General features: G+C 40.6%; 1 protein-coding gene across 4 annotated transcripts in view; it reads left to right on the top strand.

Annotated features, from left to right (window-relative positions):
* Positions 1-21,524, top strand: part of LOC128695217 (cell division cycle 7-related protein kinase-like) — a 299,888-nt gene that overhangs the window by 233,219 nt on the left and 45,145 nt on the right. For all 4 annotated transcript variants that reach the window (XM_070091499.1, XM_070091498.1, XM_053785734.2 and 1 more), the window contains 2 exons: positions 1,364-1,578; positions 5,678-5,846. In XM_070091499.1, the coding sequence (XP_069947600.1) occupies positions 1,364-1,578; positions 5,678-5,846 (384 nt within the window). The remainder of the gene's footprint in view (positions 1-1,363; positions 1,579-5,677; positions 5,847-21,524) is intronic.

The raw sequence follows: 21,524 nt of genomic DNA, 5'->3' as shown, positions 1-21,524 counted from the left end.
CAATGCAGAGTACCATGGAGAGCAAGCGTAGTCCATATGACGTTGTATAAGAGCTAGACATAGGGTCCTGCTAGCCTCAGTAGGTAGACACTGTGCTTGTCTGTAGAGGAACTTCAGTCTGGCATTCGCTTTACTACACTGTTCCCTATCAGTTCTCCTGACATGCATGGTTAAAGGGGATTCCCAGATATTTTACTGAGGAAACTGGAGTGATGGGTTCCCCATTACACCGGACATTAAAATTATTTACCCTTCTCAGTTGTTTTTTGCCAAAGAGTATGGCTTCTGTTTTCCCGAGGTGTGACGATAGTTTGTTATCTACTAACCATTTGCATATACATGTACCATTTTCATATACTAACCTTTTCTCCATTACCATCCTTTATACTTTATTATTCCACCAATAATTGTTATTCTCAAAAGCTTCTGCTGCACATTCTAGTACTGCATTCCTAAATCAAAGTTATATCTCCTTTTCTAGTCAGTCTTTCTTCCAGCATTTTCTTATTCATTTCATTAACTCTTCCCTTCTTTGCTTCATTAACTTTTGCTTTTGTCTTAACCACTGATCATGTAAATATAAAAAACAAGTTACTTTACTCCAACAGAATATAGATGAAATCTTGCCCAGTGTTCCCCAGTGTTACTTTTATCTTCTAGGTACTTTTTTTTTTTTCTTAAAATATTTTATTCAATAACTGTATTTTTTGAAACAAAAAAAAAAGGAAATCCAAGCAAAAAAAGCTGCAGTTGTGGTTGAAATATGTAGTAAAGCATGACTGATTTGTACTGCCATGTATATTATCAACTAATGTTACCTACTACCTCAGTGAGGAGGGCATGTACATTGTTGAGTTTATCTCTGTGCATAGTATACACAATTTAATCCTTGTTTTTCTTTTAATGTATTCTTCATTGTTAATGTACAGGGAACTTGCAGCCTTAGGGCCCACTTGAAGTTCATTGACTTAAAACTTAATAAACTAACTTACTTTCTATATGTGTAATGAGTTGTTGTTAGATGCACGTGTCACTTGTAGCCACATCACAAAATAAGGATGTTTTACACTGCTATATATGCCATTGTAACATACGTATCTATTAATGGCTGAGGAATCATAGCACCTATTAATCAGTTTCAGATTCCTTTTAACCTTCAATGAAAAACAAATCTTTCACTTAGAACATTACACCACAATCTTCTCACCAGCTCAGTTTGTCCAACAAATACCAGAAAAATAATGTTTTCTTATTTTAATGTCTATATATACAAGTTCCACTTCTACTCTCATTTTGTTTTCTCTGTTAATGAATAGTAGTTCTTTATTTTTTCATTGTTTAATTTATATTTTTCAATTTACAGTAAGCAGCAGAACACCAGCTGTTAGAATTGACAAAAATAAAGTAGATTTAAGCACCAGCATTACTACTTCCGTACCACGTGGAAATTTGTCCCAGCGTCAGCGTCAGGCGCGTAGTGTTATCACTTGTAGTCCCAGCCCAAGAGTGTCTGGCATCACAGCAACACCTGATCAACTACTCTCTAAACCTGCCAAGAACACAAGGATGCTTCAAGAGGTACCATTCATAACTTGTATAATTGAACCTACAAATTTACAAGGATTACCCTATTTTATGGCAAACAGGACTGTACCTAGATACAGTAGACCATCAATTAAGGTGTGATCTATAATGTTTTTGATATTAAACTATTGCAAAATTGCAGCATATTTTCAATCATCATTTGGTGAGTTTCATCAATAATGGTGGAACTTTAGGGTAAAAAAATAGATAAAATCCTGGACAAGAAGGCTAGTAACTACAAATTTCACTGTAACTGCACATTGCTATGCGATTAACAGTCTTTCACTTACCCTAGATGTATTTACACAAATGTTGAATGTGTTAGTGATTGATATTAAAGTATGGAAAGTACAGTAAGTAAATGAAGAGTGAAGGAATAATCTTGTGGTGCCACCATGATCAATGTTTTTGTGTGTTCTGAGGGCCACTACAGTAAACAGTTTTTATATATTGTTTATTACCATGGGAGTCTCAGAAAAGACAAAAAATGTGATTAAATTAGTTTATTTCTGCATACCAGTCAAAACATGCAGCGTTTTCATATTCTTTGCATCGTCTGTGCTAAAATGTGAGGATGCTGGAGATAATGTTCATATGCAAATTAAGAGGGTTGACATGACCTGCACCTGTCCATAAGAGCAACTCTCCCATTGTTTATATACCCACAGCTTATCTTCCTTTGCATAATAAATACAGGGTCTGTGAATAATTTTATTACTGTCAATTTTTTTTTTAGCTCAATGGTCATCTCTGATGAAGGCAGAATAACTGAGTGTATTATACTCATGAGTAAATACTGTAATTCTAATTTTTACTGCACTACAATGTGTATGGGTTGGTAAAACTGTACGTTAGTATTACTTGCTTGTCATACAAGAGTAAAAGAGAAGCATTCTTTAACCCTTTGACTGTTTCCGACGTATAAATACGTCTTACGAGCCAATGTTTCTGACGTATTTATACGCACAAATTCTAGCGGCTTCAAATCAAGCGCCAAAGGCCTGGTAGGCCTACACGGGAGAGAATGGGTCTCAGTGGTTGGTGTGCACCCTGTGAAAAAAATCTGGGACCCAGCGGTGCATTGTGGGAACGCCATGTTGTCAGTCCATTTTCACCATGCCTCTCTGTAAGAAGTTCCTCACTCCTCGGCGGATTGGAGGTCTTTTATTCCCAAGTGATAGCTCTAACAGCGATGAAAATGTCAGTGACAGTGAATTCCAGGGTTTTGAAGTGAGTGTTACCGAAAAAAGTGCCCAGGATAACGTAAATAGTGACGAAAACCCAGATGACCCACAACCTTCGACCTCTGGTGCTGTGCCGGCTTGTTCACGTTCACATTCGCCTGTACCAGGACGAAAGAGGAAACTATTTGGTCGTGTACAACACCCAGATGATAGCAGTGATAGTGATAGTGATAGTGATTTCAAGGTCATTGAAAGCAGTTCTAGTGACAGTGAGAGTGAATATTCCCTAGTGAAGCGCCAGTATGTACGACGTAGCATGCGGTCTGGTAGTGTTTCATATGTTGTTCCAAGGGGAAGGAGAAACTCTGGGAGCACATCCCGTGGCCCCACACCACGACCTGATAGTGAAGATGACGATATTGTAACAATGGGTATGAATGGTGACAGTGAGGGAGGAGGCAGTGGTGGTGATAGTGAGGGTGGCACGGCCCATGTGGCACCATCACCGGGCCACGCTACTACCCACGCGGCTGACTCAGCAGAACAACCAGCCTCACCCTACCCCACACTCCCACAACCTGCACAACCACAACCACGGTACAATATCCAGACCCCACCAGCAGACCGCATTTGGGATTGGCAGGATGGTGACGAGTTTGTTCCCAGTCCCCATGACTTTGATGAAACACAAAGTGGAATAAAGCCATCTTGTCCACTTGGGAACAATGCCAGTGAACTGGACTGCTTTGAGTTATTCTTCGATGAACCCCTGATGGACATCATTGTCAGGGAAACAAACACATACTCTGATTACACCATGGCAAATACAATTCTCTCACCAAAATCACGGCTACACAAGTGGAAGGAGACAACTGTGGCAGAGATGTACCTGTTTTTTGCCACAATAATGCTTATGCCACATGTGTATAAGCACACTGTCACCACATACTGGACAACAGATCGCCTGATTTCAACTCCAGGTTTTAGTGACATTATAGGTGTCAATCGTTTCCTGATACTGTTACGTATGTTACACTTTTCAGACAAAACCAGGCCTGACAGAAGCGACAGGTTATATAAGATAAGAAATGTGTTTATGTACCTGAAACAAAAGTGCTGCATGTATTTTTATCCCTTCAGGAAGCTTGTTATTGATGAGTCCTTGATTTTATTCAAAGGAAGACTCTCATTCAAGCAATATATACCAAGCAAGAGGAAATGCTTTGGTATAAAGCTATTTGTACTGTGTGATTGCAGAAGTGGTCTTGTTTTAGATATTATTGTGTACACTGGCAGTAATACTTTGAGAGATACCATGAAGTTATTGGGTATCTCTGGTGATGTGGTTCGAACAATGATGGAACCATATCTTGGTAAGGGGCATATGTTATTTACTGATAACTGGTACACAAGCCCCTTACTCAGTGATTTCTTGCGAGTGAACTTGACAGACGTGTGTGGCACAGTGCGTGGTAATCGCAAACATATGCCAAGGTTCGACGCTGGCACTCGCAGAGGTGAGGTGCAAGCCTTTGCTGCCAATGACATCATGGCATTTTGGTGGCATGACAAACGTGATGTCACATTGTTGACATCAGTTCACAGAAACGAAATGGTACCCAGTGGCAGGGACAACAGAGAGACCAATGAACCCATTCTAAAGCCTGCAGCTGTCATGGACTACAACCTCAATATGCGCTTAGTGGACAAATGTGACATGCAGATTGGGTTTGCAGACTGTGTACGCAAGAGTTATAAGTGGTATATCAAACTTTTTTTCCATCTTGTTGATATCTCTATGCTAAATGCTTATAACATATACAAGTTGAAGACCAACAAAACACCAAAATATGGTGAATTTAGCCTGTCAGTAATCAGACAAATAATTGCAAAGTACCAAGGAGCAACTCCTGCAATAGACCAGCGCCCACAGACGTCATCTTGTATGAGGCCTGGTGATCACTACCCCATACAACTGCCTCCTACTACTGCCAAGAAAAATGCTCAGAAGAGGTGTTATGTATGTATGCATACCACAAAACGCCCACAAACACGCAGAGACACTCGTTTTATGTGTGAGGAGTGTGAAGTGCCACTCTGCATATACCCATGTTTCAAAGAGTTCCACAAGCTGCAGCAGTTCTAGAAACGTGTTTAGTGACTGTACATATGTATATATATTATGGAACAATAGTAATAAACATTGTTTTGTATTGTTTGTTTGTGTAAACAAAGTGTATACACAAACTAATAGTGATAAAGTTTGTTCTGTTATTGTGTTGTAAATAATGAGTGTATATTTGAACAATGCACCTTACATTGGTCTCACAGGCCACATAAGTTACCTGGAAAAGAAAAATATTGAAAAATGCAAGAAACCTTTGAATTAGAGTAAATAAAAGAATACCGGGTGGGCGGCAGTCGCCGCTGTTGCCGTACGCACGTCAATTTCTGCAAACTTTGCGGCTCTATATCTCGGTAAGTACTGATGGCAAAATTTTTTTTTTAGGCTTAAAACACTAGTAAAAATATTCCTAACATTTTCATAAGAAAAAATAATTTTTTTTTTCGAATATTTGGCGACATAGAATGACAGTTTCAGAGAGGGCCCTGAAACAGTCAAAGGGTTAATGGTTTGCACTCCGTCTCATGAATCTATATGATGACAGGTAATTCTTGGAAGCTTCTTCTTATATTTTGTGTAAACTTCTTTTTGCTTTCATGAATGTTTCTTAATAGGTCTTATTTGCTATAATATTTCCTTCTGGTCTAGGAGGCCTAGCCAGAGATTAAGCTGCAAAGACAGTGATCTCCAGAAACATTAAGCGATAATTTGCAGAGCAACAGATAACTAAAAAAGTGTTTTACCAAGCAGTGTACTGAGTTAATTGTTGTGTATTATTGTTTAGGTCCACACTGAAGGTGGAAGTGTGTTGCGACCAGTCTCGTGTCACTGTTATGGTAGTGCCAAAGTTTGTGGTGTGTGTGTTGGCAGAGGTAACCAAGTTGCGCCTCGAGCTGGTACTCCAGGCTTCAGAGCTCCTGAGGTTCTTCTGCGTCACCCTGACCAAGGAACAGGTGAGGCAATCCAATTATCGCACTATCATCCTCATTTTCAACGTTCTCATTCTTATTAACTTTTAAGGGATACATCAGTTCCCCTGTCTTCTAATAATTTGTTATTTTACCCTATAATCTACCTTGTCCATAATTACTATTGCATTTGCTTTGTCTGCTTTCGTAAGATAGTCTAGGATCTTTCCTTAACCCTTTCAGGGTCCATCCCATAGATCTACAGCTTTGAAGCCAGGGTCCAAGCCGTAGATCTACGCCAAAATTCTAACAGCTTCAAATTTAGCAGGAGAAGGCTGGTAGGCCTACATCTAAGAGAATGGGTCTGCGTGGTCTTTGTGCGCAGTAAACAAAAAATCGGGGCACCCGCATTACATTGTGGGAATGCCATCTCAGTGCGCTTTGTTCATCGTGCCTGGCGGTAAGGAAGCTCTCACTCCCCGGCGAATTGGGACTCTACTCTTCTCAAGTTACAGCTCTAACACTGATGGAATTGGATCTGAAGAGGAATTTTATGGTTTTGAACCATATGGTACATTGCACCATATGGTGGAGTGGTACCATATGGTACAATGGTACCATATTCTACAATGGTACCACATGGTACAGGGACCCTAATGGAAATAAGTCGCTTTGACGTTTTGGGTCATCCTAGGTTCTCCACATATATGCTGCTATGCATGATAATCTATGTAACTGTATTTGTATATACAGTGGTCCCTCAATAATCGTCCGGCCTGAAAGTCGTCCATTTCGGAAATAGTCCCATTATTTTGTCTAAACATTGGCTCGCAAATGGTCAGTTAACTCGCTAATCATCTTTCTTCCTGGACACGTACTTGCAGCTCTGAGCCGTTCCCAGCCAGTGTGTCATTGTTTACCAGTGAATGATGGTCCCCTCACGTGTTCATACAAAATATTTCATAATATTCCATTCATTTTAGTGCTTGCAAGTGCTAAATAAGCTACCATGGTTCCAAAGAAAACCTTTGGTAAAGAAGGTGAGAAATACGATTGAATTTAAGAAAAACATCATTGAACAATATGAAAGGAGCAAGAGTTTCAGCAGGAAGAGCAACAGATTGCAGCTCAGAATCTTGCTGCAGAGGAGTAGGAAGAGAGATGGAAGAAGGTGCCTTCTTCAGAAATTAAGGAGATTTGAAATGTGGGGTAGGATGGAAAGATTTATAGAGAAACATCACCCTGAGAAGGATGTTGCAAGCCATATCAGCAACTTGTACAGTGACAGAGTCTTGGCCCATTTTAGGAAAGTTTTAAAGAGACTCCAGAAACAGAGCTCTCTGGACAGTTTTTTTGCGAGACAGGACTCCAGTGACTCTCAAGCTGGTCCTAGTGGCATTAAGAGACAGAGAAGAGAAGTAACCCCAGAAAAGCACTTGGTACCTGAGGTGTTGATAGAAGGGGATTCCCCTTCCAAACAGTAATTCAGTCTCACTCCTCCTCCAGTCATCCATACACTAAGAAGAATCTCCAATAAAGGTAAGTGTTATGCTGTTAATGTTTCATTCATCATGTCCCATTGTATTGTTTATGTACTACATCTATATTTCATGTAAAAAATTTTTTTGTTTTAATACTTATGGTTGTCAGGAACGGATTAATTGTATTTACATTAATTGTTATGGGGAAAATTTATTCGAAAATCGTCTATTTCGATAATAGTCCCACTTCCAGGAACGGATTATGGACGATAATTGATTGAACACTACCTGAATAAACTTACAACGCCACTAGCACGTGGGTAAGTAAGTTTATTTTGGCATGCACACATACACTTACATAGATTATCGTACATAGCAGCATGTGTGGAGAACCTAGGATAACCCAAAAAAATCAGACAGTGACTTATGTCCATTGGGGTCCCTATACCTGTACCATATAGTACAATGTACCATATGCAATTCCAAGGGGGCAGAGTACATCCTGTGGCCCTACTTCTGGAATAGACAGTGAAAGTGACGATGGTGTGGCTACAATTGGGATGGATAGACCACATGCGTCAGTAGGTGGCGGTGGTGCCACGAGCATACAGCATGCGGCACCAGCCCAGACTGGGAGTGAGTCTGGGACCCAGGCTGCTGACTCAGCAGTTCCAGGAAAAGTGCATCGTCATCCACCGGTGGAAGGAGATAATTGTGGCTGAAATGTATTTGTTTTTTTGCAGCAATAATGCTTATGCCTCATATCTATAAGCATAATATAAAATCATACTGGTCCACAGATGAGTATGACACCACTGTGCATGATACCTGGTTTCAAAGACTCTCACAGACTGCAGCAATTCTAGGAACATATCCTGTGACTGTACATATTTTTTTTTTTATTATCACACTGGCCGATTCCCACCAAGGCAGGGTGGCCCGAAAAAGAAAAACTTTCACCATCATTCACTCCATCACTGTCTTGCCAGAAAGGTGCTTTACACTACAGTTTTTAAACTGCAACATTAACACCCCTCCATCAGAGTACAGGCACTGTACTTCCCATCTCCAGGACTCAAGTCCGGCCTGCCGGTTTCCCTGAACCCCTTCATAAATGTTACTTTGCTCACACTCCAACAGCACGTCAAGTATTAAAAACCATTTGTCTCCATTCACTCCTATCAAACACGCTCACGCATGCCTGCTGGAAGTCCAAGCCCCTCGCACACAAAACCTCCTTTACCCCCTCCCTCCAACCTTTCCTAGGCTGACCCCTACCCCGCCTTCCTTCCACTACAGACTGATACACTCTTGAAGTTATTCTCTTTCGCTCCATTCTCTCCACATGTCCGAACCACCTCAACAACCCTTCCTCAGCCCTCTGGACAACAGTTTTGGTAATCCCGCACCTCCTCCTAACTTCCAAACTACGAATTCTCTGCATTATATTCACACCACACATTGCTCTCAGACATGACATCTCCACTGCCTCCAGCCTTCTCCTCGCTGCAACATTCATCACCCATGCTTCACACCCATATAAGAGCGTTGGTAAAACTATACTCCCATACATTCCCCTCTTTGCCTCCAAGGACAAAGTTCTTTTGTCTCCACAGACTCCTAAGTGCACCACTCACCCTTTTCCCCTCATCAATTCTATGATTCACCTCATCTTTCATAGACCCATCCGCTGACACGTCCACTCCCAAATATCTGAATACATTCACCTCCTCCATACTCTCTCCCTCCAATCTGATATCCAATCTTTCATCACCTAATATTTTTGTTATCCTCATAACCTTACTCTTTCCTGTATTCACTTTCAATTTTCTTCTTTTGCACACCCTACCAAATTCATCCACCAATCTCTGCAACTTCTCTTCAGAATCTCCCAAGAGCACAGTGTCATCAGCAAAGAGCAACTGTGACAACTCCCACTTGGTGTGATTCTTTATCTTTTAACTCCACGCCTCTTGCCAAGACCCTCGCATTTACTTCTCTTACAACTCCATCTATAAATATATTAAACAACCACGGTGACATCACACATCCTTGTCTAAGGCCTACTTTTACTGGGAAATAATTTCCCTCTTTCCTACAAACTCTAACTTGAGCCTCACTATCCTTGTAAAAACTCTTCACTGCTTTCAGTAACCTACCTCCTACACCATACACCTGCAACATGTGCCACATTGCACCCCTATCCACCCTGTCATATGCCTTTTCCAAATCCATAAATGCCACAAAGACCTCTTTAGCCTTATCTAAATACTTTCTTTCTTTTTTTCAACACACCGGCCGTATCCCACCGAGGCAGGGTGGCCCAAAAGGAAAAACGAAAGTTTCTCCTTTTACATTTAGTAATATATACAGGAGAAGAGGTTACTAGCCCCTTGCTCCCGGCATTTTAGTCGCCTCTTACAACACGCATGGCTTACGGAGGAAGAATTCTGTTCCACTTCCCCATGGAGATAAGAGGAAATAAACAAGAATAAGAACTAGAAAGAAAATAGAAGAAAACCCAGAAGGGTGTGTATATATGTGCTTGTACATGTATGTGTAGTGTGACCTAAGTGTAAGTAGAAGTAGCAAGACGTACCTGAAATCTTGCATGTTCATGAGACAGAAAAAAGGACACCAGCAATCCTACCATCATGTAAAACAATTACAGGCTTTCGTTTTACACTCACTTGGCAGGACGGTAGTACCTCCCTGGGCGGTTGCTGTCTACCAACCTACTACCTATATTATCTAAATACTGTTCACTTATATGTTTCACTGCAAACACCTGGTCCACACACCCCCTACTTTTCCTAAAGCCTCCTTGTTCATCTGCTATCCTATTCTCCGTCTTACTCTTAATTCTTTCAATAATAACTCTACCATACACTTTGCCAGGTATATTCAACAGACTTATCCCCCTATAATTTTTGCACTCTCTTTTATCCCCTTTGCCTTTATACAAAGGAACTATGCATGCTCTCTGCCAATCCCTAGGTACCTTACCCTCTTCCATACATTTATTAAATAATTGCACCAACCACTCCAAAACTATATCCCCACCTGCTTTTAACATTTCTATCTTTATCCCATCAATCCCGGCTGCCTTACCCCTTTTCATTTTACCTACTGCCTCACGAACTTCCCCCACACTCACAACTGGCTCTTCCTCACTCCTACAAGATGTTGTTCCTCCTTGCCCTATACACGAAATCACAGGTTCTCTATCTTCATCAACATTTAACAATTCCTCAAAATATTCCCTCCGTCTTCCCAATACCTCTAACTCTCCATTTAATAACTCTCCTCTCCTATTTTTAACTGACAAATCCATTTGTTCTCTAGGCTTTCTTAACTTGTTAATCTCACTCCAAAACTTTTTCTTATTTTCAACAAAATTTGTTGATAACATCTCACCCACTCTCTCATTTGCTCTCTTTTTACATTGCTTCACCACTCTCTTAACCTCTCTCTTTTTCTCCACATACTCTTCTCTCCTTGCATCACTTCTACTTTGTAAAAACTTCTCATATGCTAACTTTTTCTCCCTTACTACTCTCTTCACATCATCATTCCACCAATCGCTCCTCTTCCCTCCCGCACCCACTTTCCTGTAACCACAAACTTCTGCTGAACACTCTAACACTACATTTTTAAACTTACCCCATACCTCTTCGATCCCATTGCCTATGCTCTCATTAGCCCATCTATCCTCCAATAGCTGTTTATATCTTACCCTAACTGCCTCCTCTTTTAGTTTATAAACCTTCACCTCTCTCTTCCCTGATGCTTCTATTTTCCTTGTATCCCATCTACCTTTTACTCTCAGTGTAGCTACAACTAGAAAGTGATCTGATATATCTGTAGCCCCTCTATAAACATGTACATCCTGAAGTCTACTCAACAGTCTTTTATCTACCAATACATAATCCAACAAACTACTGTCATTTCGCCCTACATCATATCTTGTATACTTGTTTATCCTCTTTTTCTTAAAATATGTATTACCTATAACTAAACCCCTTTCTATACAAAGTTCAATCAAAGGGCTCCCATTATCATTTACACCTGGCACCCCAAACTTACCTACCACACCCTCTCTAAAAGTTTCTCCTACTTTAGCATTCAGGTCCCCTACCACAATTACTCTCTCACTTGGTTCAAAGGCTCCTATACATTCACTTAGCATCTCCCAAAATCTCTCTCTCTCCTCTGCATTCCTCTCTTCTCCAGGTGCATACACGCTTATTATGACCCACTTCTCGCATCCAACCTTTACTTTAATCCACATAATTCTTGAATTTACACATTCATATTCTCTTTTCTCCTTCCATAACTGATCATTCAACATTACTGCTATCCCTTCCTTTGCTCTAACTCTCTCAGATACTCCAGATTTAATCCCATTTATTTCCCCCCACCAAAACTCCCCTACCCCCTTCAGCTTTGTTTCGCTTAGGGCCAGGACATCCAACTTCTTTTCATTCATTACATCAGCAATCATCTGTTTCTTGTCATCTGCACTACATCCACGCACATTTAAGCATCCCAGTTTTATAAAGTTTTTCTTCTTCTCTTTTTTAGTAAATGTCTACAGGAGAAGGGGTTACTAGCCCATTGCTCCCGGCATTTTAGTCGCCTCATACGACACGCATGGCTTACGGAGGAAAGATTCTTTTCCACTTCCCCATGGACAATAGAAGAAATAAAGAGGAACAAGAACTATTTAGAAAAAGGAGAAAAACCTAGATGTATGTATATATATATGCATGTGCGTGTCTGTGAAGTGTGACCAAAGTGTAAGTAGGAGTAGCAAGATATCCCTGTAATCTAGCGTGTTTATGAGACAGATGTAAATATATAATAGAACATTACTAATACTAAACAACATTTTTGCATGTTTTTTTGTTGTAAACAATTACAGTGGACCCCCGCATAACGATTACCTCCGAATGCGACCAATTATGTTAGTGTATTTATGTAAGTGCGTTTGTACGTGTATGTTTGGGGGTCTGAAATGGACTAATCTACTTCACAATATTCCTTATGGGAATAAATTCGGTCAGTACTGGCACCTGAACATACTTATGGAGTGAAAAAATATCGTTAACCGGGGGTCCACTGTATTGTAAACAAAATAATGATGAAAATATTAATGCGGTTATTGTGTTGAATACAGCGAGTGCACATATATACATTATGCATTATATTGGTCTCACAGGCCACAAACGTTACTGGAAAAAACAAAATTGGAAAAGGAAAGAAAAAGGAACGAAGTAAAATAAAAAAAATATGCGACTTTATGAAGTCACCGATGTTGCCGCCACCCGGTCATTGAGGGTCAACTTCACGCCTCTATATCTTGGAAAGTACTGATCAGAAATTTTTTTTATTTTATTACTTATAGACAAATATTATCTTTGAGTCTGAGAATTTTTTTTTTTTTTTTTTTTTTTTTTAATTCTTAGACCCTGGCTGTCATTCTGAGATTTAGCCTCTGGACCCTGAAAGGGTTAATTCATGGTATAACTTAACAAATCTTTGACTACAGTTGTGTTGTAGAAGTGTGAACTTTGCTCATACCTGTGCAACCCAATTGTCCTCAAAGATTTGTTAAGTTATACCATGAATTAAGGAAAGATCCTGAATTTCACATTATGAAAGCAGACAAAACAAATGCAACAGTAATTATGGACAAGGTAGATTATAGGGGAATAATAAACATGATATTCGGAGAGAGGGAAACTCGTGCACCTCTTAACCCCTTGAGGGTCCAGACCCCCAGTCTGAAAAAGATCCACAGGGACAAGAATTAAAAAAAAAAAAAGTTTTGTTATTTTTTCTTACGCAATAGTAGAGAATCTTTTTCTGAAGGTAATACAACAAAAAAGCATGAAATTTGATGGATAATTGACAAAATTACACTATTGCAAATTTTGTTGTGTCCGCATTATTCATGCATTGGCAGTTTTGCCCATTTTGATGCCTATTTTAGGCTAATTACATCGTTCCAGCCGATCAAATTCTAGTAAGCCTTCTATTTTATCAATTTTTTTTATTATTACACTGGCCGATTCCCACCAAGGCAGGGTGGCCCGAAAAAGAAAAACTTTCACCATCATTCACTCCATCACTGTCTTGCCAGAAGGGTGCTTTACACTACAGTTTTTAAACTGCAACATTAACACCCCTCCTTCAGAGTGCAGGCACTGTACTTCCCATCTCCAGGACTCAAGTCCAGCCTGCCGGTTTCCCTGAACCCCTTCATAAATGTTACTTTGCTCACACTCCAACAGCACGTCAAGTATTAAAAACCATTTGTCTCCATTCACTCCTATCAAACACGCTCACGCATGCCTGCTGGAAGTCCAAGCCCCTCGCACACAAAACCTCCTTTACCCCCTCCTTCCAACCTTTCCTAGGCCGACCCCTACCCCGCCTTCCTTCCACTACAGACTGATACACTCTTGAAGTCACTCTGTTTCGCTCCATTCTCTCTACATGTCCGAACCACCTCAACAACCCTTCCTCAGCCCTCTGGACAACAGTTTTGGTAATCCCGCACCTACTCCTAACTTCCAAACTACGAATTCTCTGCATTATATTCACACCACACATTGCCCTCAGACATGACATCTCCACTGCCTCCAGCCTTCTCCTCGCTGCAACATTCATCACCCATGCTTCACACCCATATAAGAGCGTTAGTAAAACTATACTCTCATACATTCCCCTCTTTGCCTCCAAGGACAAAGTTCTTTGTCTCCACAGACTCCTAAGTGCACCACTCACCCTTTTCCCCTCATCAATTCTATGATTCACCTCATCTTTCATAGACCCATCCGCTGACACGTCCACTCCCAAATATCTGAATACATTCACCTTCTCCGTACTCTCTCCCTCCAATCTGATATCCAATCTTTCATCACCTAATCTTTTTGTTATCCTCATAATCTTACTCTTTCCTGTATTCACTTTTAATTTTCTTCTTTTGCACACCCTACCAAATTCATCCACCAATCTCTGCAACTTCTCTTCAGAATCTCCCAAGAGCACAGTTTCATCAGCAAAGAGCAACTGTGACAACTCCCACTTGGTGTGATTCTTTATCTTTTAACTCCACGCCTCTTGCCAAGACCCTCGCATTTACTTCTCCTACAACCCCATCTATAAATATATTAAACAACCACGGTGACATCACACATCCTTGTCTAAGGCCTACTTTTACTGGGAAATAATTTCCCTCTTTCCTACATACTCTAACTTGAGCCTCACTATCCTTGTAAAAACTCTTCACTGCTTTCAGTAACCTACTTCCTGTACCATACACCTGCAACATCTGCCACATTGCGTCCCTATCCACCCTGTCATACGCCTTTTCCAAATCCATAAATGCCACAAAGACCTCTTTAGCCTTATCTAAATACTGTTCACTTATATGTTTCACTGTAAACACCTGGTCCACACACTCCCTACCTTTCCTAAAGCCTCCTTGTTCATCTGCTATCCTATTCTCCATCTTACTCTTAATTCTTTCAATAATAACTCTACCATTCACTTTACCAGGTATACTCAACAGACTTTTTTTTTTTTTTTTTTTTTTTTTCAACATGTCGGCCATCTCCCACTGAGGCAGGGTGACCCAAAGAAGAAAGAAAATCCCCAAAAAGAAAATACTTTCATCATCATTCAACACTTTCACCACACTCACACATTATCACTGTTTTTGCAGAGGTGCTCAGAATACAACAGTTTAGAAGCATACACATATAAAGATACACAACATATCCCTCCAAACTGCCAATATCCCAAACCCTTCCTTTAAAGTGCAGGCATTGTACTTCCCATTTTCAGGACTCAAGTCCGATTATATGAAAATAACCGGTTTCCCTGAATCCCTTCACTAAATATTACCCTGCTCACACTCCAACAGATCGTCAGGTCCCAAGTACCATTCGTCTCCATTCACTCCTATCTAACACGCTCACGCACGCTTGCTGGAAGTCCAAGCCCCTTGCCCACAAAACCTCCTTTACCCCCTCTCTCCAACCCTTTCGTGAACGACCCCTACCCCGCCTTCCTTTCCCTATAGATTTATATGCTTTCCATGTCATTCTACTTTGATCCATTCTCTCTAAATGACCAAACCACCTCAACAACCCCTCTTCTGCCCTCTGACTAATACTTTTATTAACTCCACACCTTTTCCTAATTTCCACAATCCAAATTTTCTGCATAATATTTACACCACACATTGCCCTTAAACAGGACATCTCCACTGCCTCCAACGTCTCCTCGCTGCTGCATTTACAACAGACTTATCCCCCTATAATTTTTGCACTCTCTTTTGTCCCCTTTGCCTTTATACAAAGGAACTATGCATGCTCTCTGCCAATCCCTAGGTACCTTACCCTCTTCCATACATTTATTAAATAATTGCACCAACCACTCCAAAACTATATCCCCACCTGCTTTTAACATTTCTATCTTTATCCCATCAATCCCAGCTGCCTTACCCTCTTTCATTTTACCTACTGCCTCATGAACTTCCAACACACTCACAACTGGCTCTTCCTCACTCCTACAAGATGTTATTCCTCCTTGCCCTATACACGAAATCACAGCTTCCCTATCTTCATCAACATTTAACAATTCCTCAAAATATTCCCTCCGTCTTCCCAATACCTCTAACTCTCCATTTAATAACTCTCCTCTCCTATTTTTAACTGACATATCCATTTGTTCTCTAGGCTTCCTTAACTTGTTAATCTCGCCCCAAAACTTTTTCTTATTTTCAACAAAATTTGTTGATAACATCTCACCCACTCTCTCATTTGCTCTCTTTTTACATTGTTTCACCACTCTCTTAACCTCTCTCTTTTTCTCCATATACTCTTCCCTCCTTGCATCACTTCTACTTTGTAAAAACTTCTCATATGCTAACTTTTTCTCCCTTACTACTCTCTTTACATCTTCATTCCACCAATCGCTCCTCTTCCCTCCCGCACCCACTTTCCTGTAACCACAAACTTCTGCTGAACACTCTAACACTACATTTTTAAATCTACCCCATACCTCTTCGACCCCATTGCCTATGCTCTCATTTGCCCATCTATCCTCCAATAGCTGTTTATATCTTACTCTAACTGCCTCCACTTTTAGTTTATAAACCTTCACCTCTCTCTTCCCTGATGCTTCTATTCTCCTTGTATCCCATCTACATTTTACTCTCAGTGTAGCTACAACTAGAAAGTGATCTGATATATCTGTGGCCCCTCTATAAACGTGTACATCCTGAAGTCTACTCAACAGTCTTTTATCTAGCAATACATAATCCAACAAACTACTGTCATTTCGCCCTACGTCATATCTTGTATACTTATTTAACCTCTTTTTCTTAAAATATGTATTACCTATAACTAAACCCCTTTCTATACAAAGTTCAATTAAAGGGCTCCCATTATCATTTACACCTGGCACCCCAAACTTACCTACCACACCCTCTCTAAAAGTTTCTCCTACTTTAGCATTCAGGTCCCCTACCACAATTACTCTCTCACTTGGTTCAAAGGCTCCTATACATTCACTTAACATCTCCCAAAATCTCTCTCTCTCCTCTACATTCCTCTTTTCTCCAGGTGCATACACGCTTATTATGACCCACTTCTCGCATCCAACCTTTACTTTAATTCACATAATTCTTGAATTTACACATTCATATTCTCTTTTCTCCTTCCATAACTGATCCTTCAACATTACTGCTACCCCTTCCTTTGCTCTAACTCTCTCAGATACTCCAGATTTAATCCCATTTATTTCCCCCCACCGAAACTCCCCTACCCCCTTCAGCTTTGTTTCGCTTAGGGCCAGGACATCCAACTTCTTTTCATTCATAACATCAGCAATCATCTGTTTCTTGTCATCCGCACTACATCCTCGCACATTCAAGCATCCCAGTTTTATAAAGTTTTTCTTCTTCTCTTTTTTAGTAAATGTCTACAGGAGAAGGGGTTACTAGCCCATTGCTCCCGGCATTTTAGTCGCCTCATACGACACACATGGCTTACGGAGGAAAGATTCTTTTCCACTTCCCCATGGACAATAGAAGAAATAAAGAAGAACAAGAGCTATTTAGAAAAAGGAGAAAAACCTAGATGTATGCATATATATATGCATGCACGTGTCTGTGAAGTGTGACCAAAGTGTAAGTAGGAGTAGCAAGATATCCCTGTTATCTAGCATGTTTATGAGACAGAAAAAGAAACCAGCAATCCTACCATCATGCAAAACAGTTACAGATTTCTGTTTCACAGTCATCTGGCAGGACGGTAGTACTTCCCTGGGTGGTTGCTGTCTACCAACCTACTACCTATCGATTGTGCACAAGAAACCTCCCAATAAACTATTTCAGCTACTCAATAAAGTGAAGAGAAATTGGTAATTTGGCTAATTTCACACAAAATCAAAATATTTCAGTATCAAAAAAGGTCCAAAATGAACAATGGAGGCATTCATGGCACTAAACATTTCCTCTGTTTATTAGTTATGTTTCCAGGCTTTACAGATGAATTCCATTTTGATTTTTTATCCACAATGAATTTTTATTCACACCAAAAATAGAAGATTTATGCAATATTATAATAACTGTATAAATAATAGTAATAGTAAATAAGAGTAAGACAGAGAATAGGATAACAGATGAACAAGGAGGCTTTAGGAAAGGTACGGGGTGTGTGGACCAGGTGTTTACAGTGAAACATGTAAGTGAACAGTATTTAGATAAGGCTAAAGAGGTTTTGGTGGCATTTATGGATTTGGAAAAGGCGTATGACAGGGTGGATAGGGGGGCAATGTGGCAGATGTTGCAGGTGTATGGTGTAGGAGGTAGGTTACTGAAAGCAGTGAAGAGTTTTTACAAGGATAGTGAGGCTCAAGTTAGAGTATGTAGGAAAGAGGGAGATTATTTCCCAGTAAAAGTAGGCCTTAGAAAAGGATGTGTGATGTCACCATGGTTGTTTAATATATTTATAGATGGGGTTGTAAGAGAAGTAAATGCGAGGGTCATGGCAAGAGGTGTGGAGTTAAAAGATAAAGAATCACACATAAATTGGGAGTTGTCACAGTTGCTCTTTGCTGATGACACTGCTCCTGGGTGATTCTGAAGAGAAGTAAGTTGCAGAGATTGGTGGATGAATTTGGTAAGGTATGTAAAAGAAGGAAATTGAAAGTGAATACAAGAAAGAGTAAGGTTATGGGGATAACAAAAAGATTAGGTGATGAAAGATTGGATATCAGATGAGAGGGAGAGAGTATGGAGGAGGTGAATGTATTCAGATATTTGGGAGTGGACGTGTCAGCGGATGGGTCTATGAAAGATGAAGTGAATCATAGAATTGATGAGGGGAAAAGGGTGAGTGGTGCACTTAGGAGTCTGTGGAGACAAAGAACTTTGTCCTTGGAGGCAAAGAGGGGAATGTATGAGAGTATAGTTTTACCAACACTCTTATATGGGTGTGAAGCATGGGGGTGATGAATGTTGCAGCGAGGAGAAGGCTGGAGGCAGTGGAGATGTCATGTCTGAGGGCAATGTGTGGTGTGAATATAATGCAGAGAATTCGTAGTTTGGAAGTTAGGAGTAGGTGCGGGATTACCAAAACTGTTGTCCAGAGGGCTGAGGAAGGGTTGTTGAGGTGGTTTGGATATGTAGAGAGAATGGAGCGAAACAGAGTGACTTCAAGAGTGTATCAGTCTGTAGTGGAAGGAAGGCGGGGTAGGGGTCGGCCTAGGAAAGGTTGGAGGGAGGGGGTAAAGGAGGTTTTGTGTGTGAGGGGCTTGGACTTCCAGCAGGCATGCGTGAGCGTGTTTGATAGGAGTGAATGGAGATAAATGGTTTTTAATACTTTACGTGCTGTTGGAGTGTGAGCAAAGTAACATTTATGAAGGGGTTCAGGGAAACCAGCAGGCCGGACTTGAGTCCTGGAGATGGGAAGTACAGTGCCTGCACTCTGAAGGAGGGGTGTTAATGTTGCAGTTTAAAAACTGTAGTGTAAAGCACCCTTCTGGCAAGACAGTGATGGAGTGAATGATGGTGAAAGTTTTTCTTTTTTGGGCCACCCTGCCTTGGTGGGAATCAGCCAGTGTGTTAATAAAAAAAAATATGTTATTAATAATAATAGTACATGTTATTATTAATTACATGTATTATTATTATTATTATTATTATTATTATTAGCATGTATGTTATTAAATACCACTACCTCAACCATTGCCTCAACCACTTCCTCAACCACTGCCTTAACCACTGCCTCAACCGCTGCCTCAACCACTGCCTCAACCGCTGCCTCAACCACTGCCTCAACCACTGCTTCAACCGCTGCCTCAACCGCTGCCTCAACCACTGCCTCAACAGCTGCCTCAACCGCTGCCTCTACTACTCCAGTCGCACTCAATCTACAAGCAGCAAACACAATGAATTACAGTGGACCCTCAGCTAATGATATTAATCCGTTCCTGAGAGCTCATCATTAGCTGAATTAATTTTCCCCATGAGAAATAATGGAAATCAAATTAATCCGTGCAAGATACCGCAAAGTATGAAAAAAAAAATTTCCACATGAAATATTAATTTTAATACACACAAACTGACACTTACCTTTATTGAAGATCTGGTGATGATTGATGGGATGGGAGGAGGGGAGAGTGGAAGTTGTTAATGTTTAGAAGGGGAATGCCCTTCCATTAGGACTTGAGGTATCAAGTTCTTTTCCGGGGTTACTTCCCTTCTTCTTTTAATGCCACTAGGACCAGCTTGAGAGTCACTGGACCTCTGTCGCACAACATATCTGTCCGTAGAGGCCTGTGCCTCCCATTCCTTTAAGACTTTCCTAAAATGGGCCATAATATTGTCATGGTAATAGTCACCAGCACGGCTTGCAATAGCTGTGCGAGGGTGATTTTCATCCATAAAGTTTTGCGCTTCAACCCACATTGCACACATTTCCTTAATCTCTTTCTTCATATCCATAGTAATTCTCACCCTTTTTCCTGCAGGGTTGGTACTAGAAGCTTTCTTGGGGCCCATGGTGACTTATTTTGCAGGTACAATCACTAAAAACGCTGTGATAATATGAAATGTTACGATTGTATGCGTGGATGCGACCGCACTTTCTGGCTTGTAAACACTGGTGTGCTCAGGCCACACTGGACGCGTCTCGAACGAATCGCGGAGGGCAAGTTTTTTAGCGTTAGCTGAGGCAAAAATTTTTGCGCTAAAATGTATCGTTAGCTGGATTTAGCGTTAGGTGATGCCATCGTTAGCTGAGGGTCCACTGTGTTGTGAAATGTTTGGAAAACTAATGCTCACTCCAGCATAAACAAAGCCACACTGATGATGTGTCAACCACTCCCTCCGTTATTGCTTCAACCCTTGTATTTTTGTACAATTTCCTTCTTCAATTCTATCGTATTTATTATTATTATTATTATTTATTACTATTGTTATTATTAGCAGTAGCAGAAATGTTTGATTCTTTACTGTGTTCAAGAGTAAACATATGATGTCACTGTCCAATACCTGTCCGAATAGCCATTCCAATATGCAGTCATGAATGGATTTACATTATTTATACTGTAGTTTAATAGCAAATAATGAACAAACAAAACACTCGCCACATAGTGGTGGGATGGCTGGCTGCCAGTTGCGGGGATCGGAGGGACGGTAGTAGGGACACGCAGTGGTTGAGGCAGTTGTAAAGGCAGTGGTATTTAATAACATACATGTTATTAAACCATAATATGTATGTATTTAGTACAGTTTACGACGTTTTCTTGTATTTTTTGATTGTTCATGGTTCAACAAGTTAAGGAAGCAGTATTGTATTATATTTCCCTACAATATTGGGGCACCAAACATTCGCGATTTTTCAACATTCGCGAGGCTCTTGATCCCCTAACCCTCGTGAATGTTGAGGGAGACCTGTTCACAGACTTTGCAAAAGCCTTTGACACGTGTGACCATGGCGTAATAGCATACAAAATGTGTGCTGAAGGAATGACAGGAAAAGTTGGTAGATGGATCTGTAATTTCCTGACAAATAGAACACAGAAAGTAGTAGTCAACAGAGTAAGGTCTGAGGCGGCTACGGTGAAAAGCTCTGTTCCGCAAGGCACAGTACTATCTCCCATCTTGTTCCTCATTCTCATATCAGACATAGTCAGGGATATCAGCCACAGTGCCGTGTCT

This window comes from Cherax quadricarinatus, chromosome 35 (genome assembly GCF_038502225.1).
Source record: "Cherax quadricarinatus isolate ZL_2023a chromosome 35, ASM3850222v1, whole genome shotgun sequence".
Lineage (NCBI taxonomy): Eukaryota > Metazoa > Arthropoda > Malacostraca > Decapoda > Parastacidae > Cherax > Cherax quadricarinatus.
Note: the sequence above shows the minus strand (reverse complement) of the source record. Positions and strands in the feature narration are given on the sequence as shown.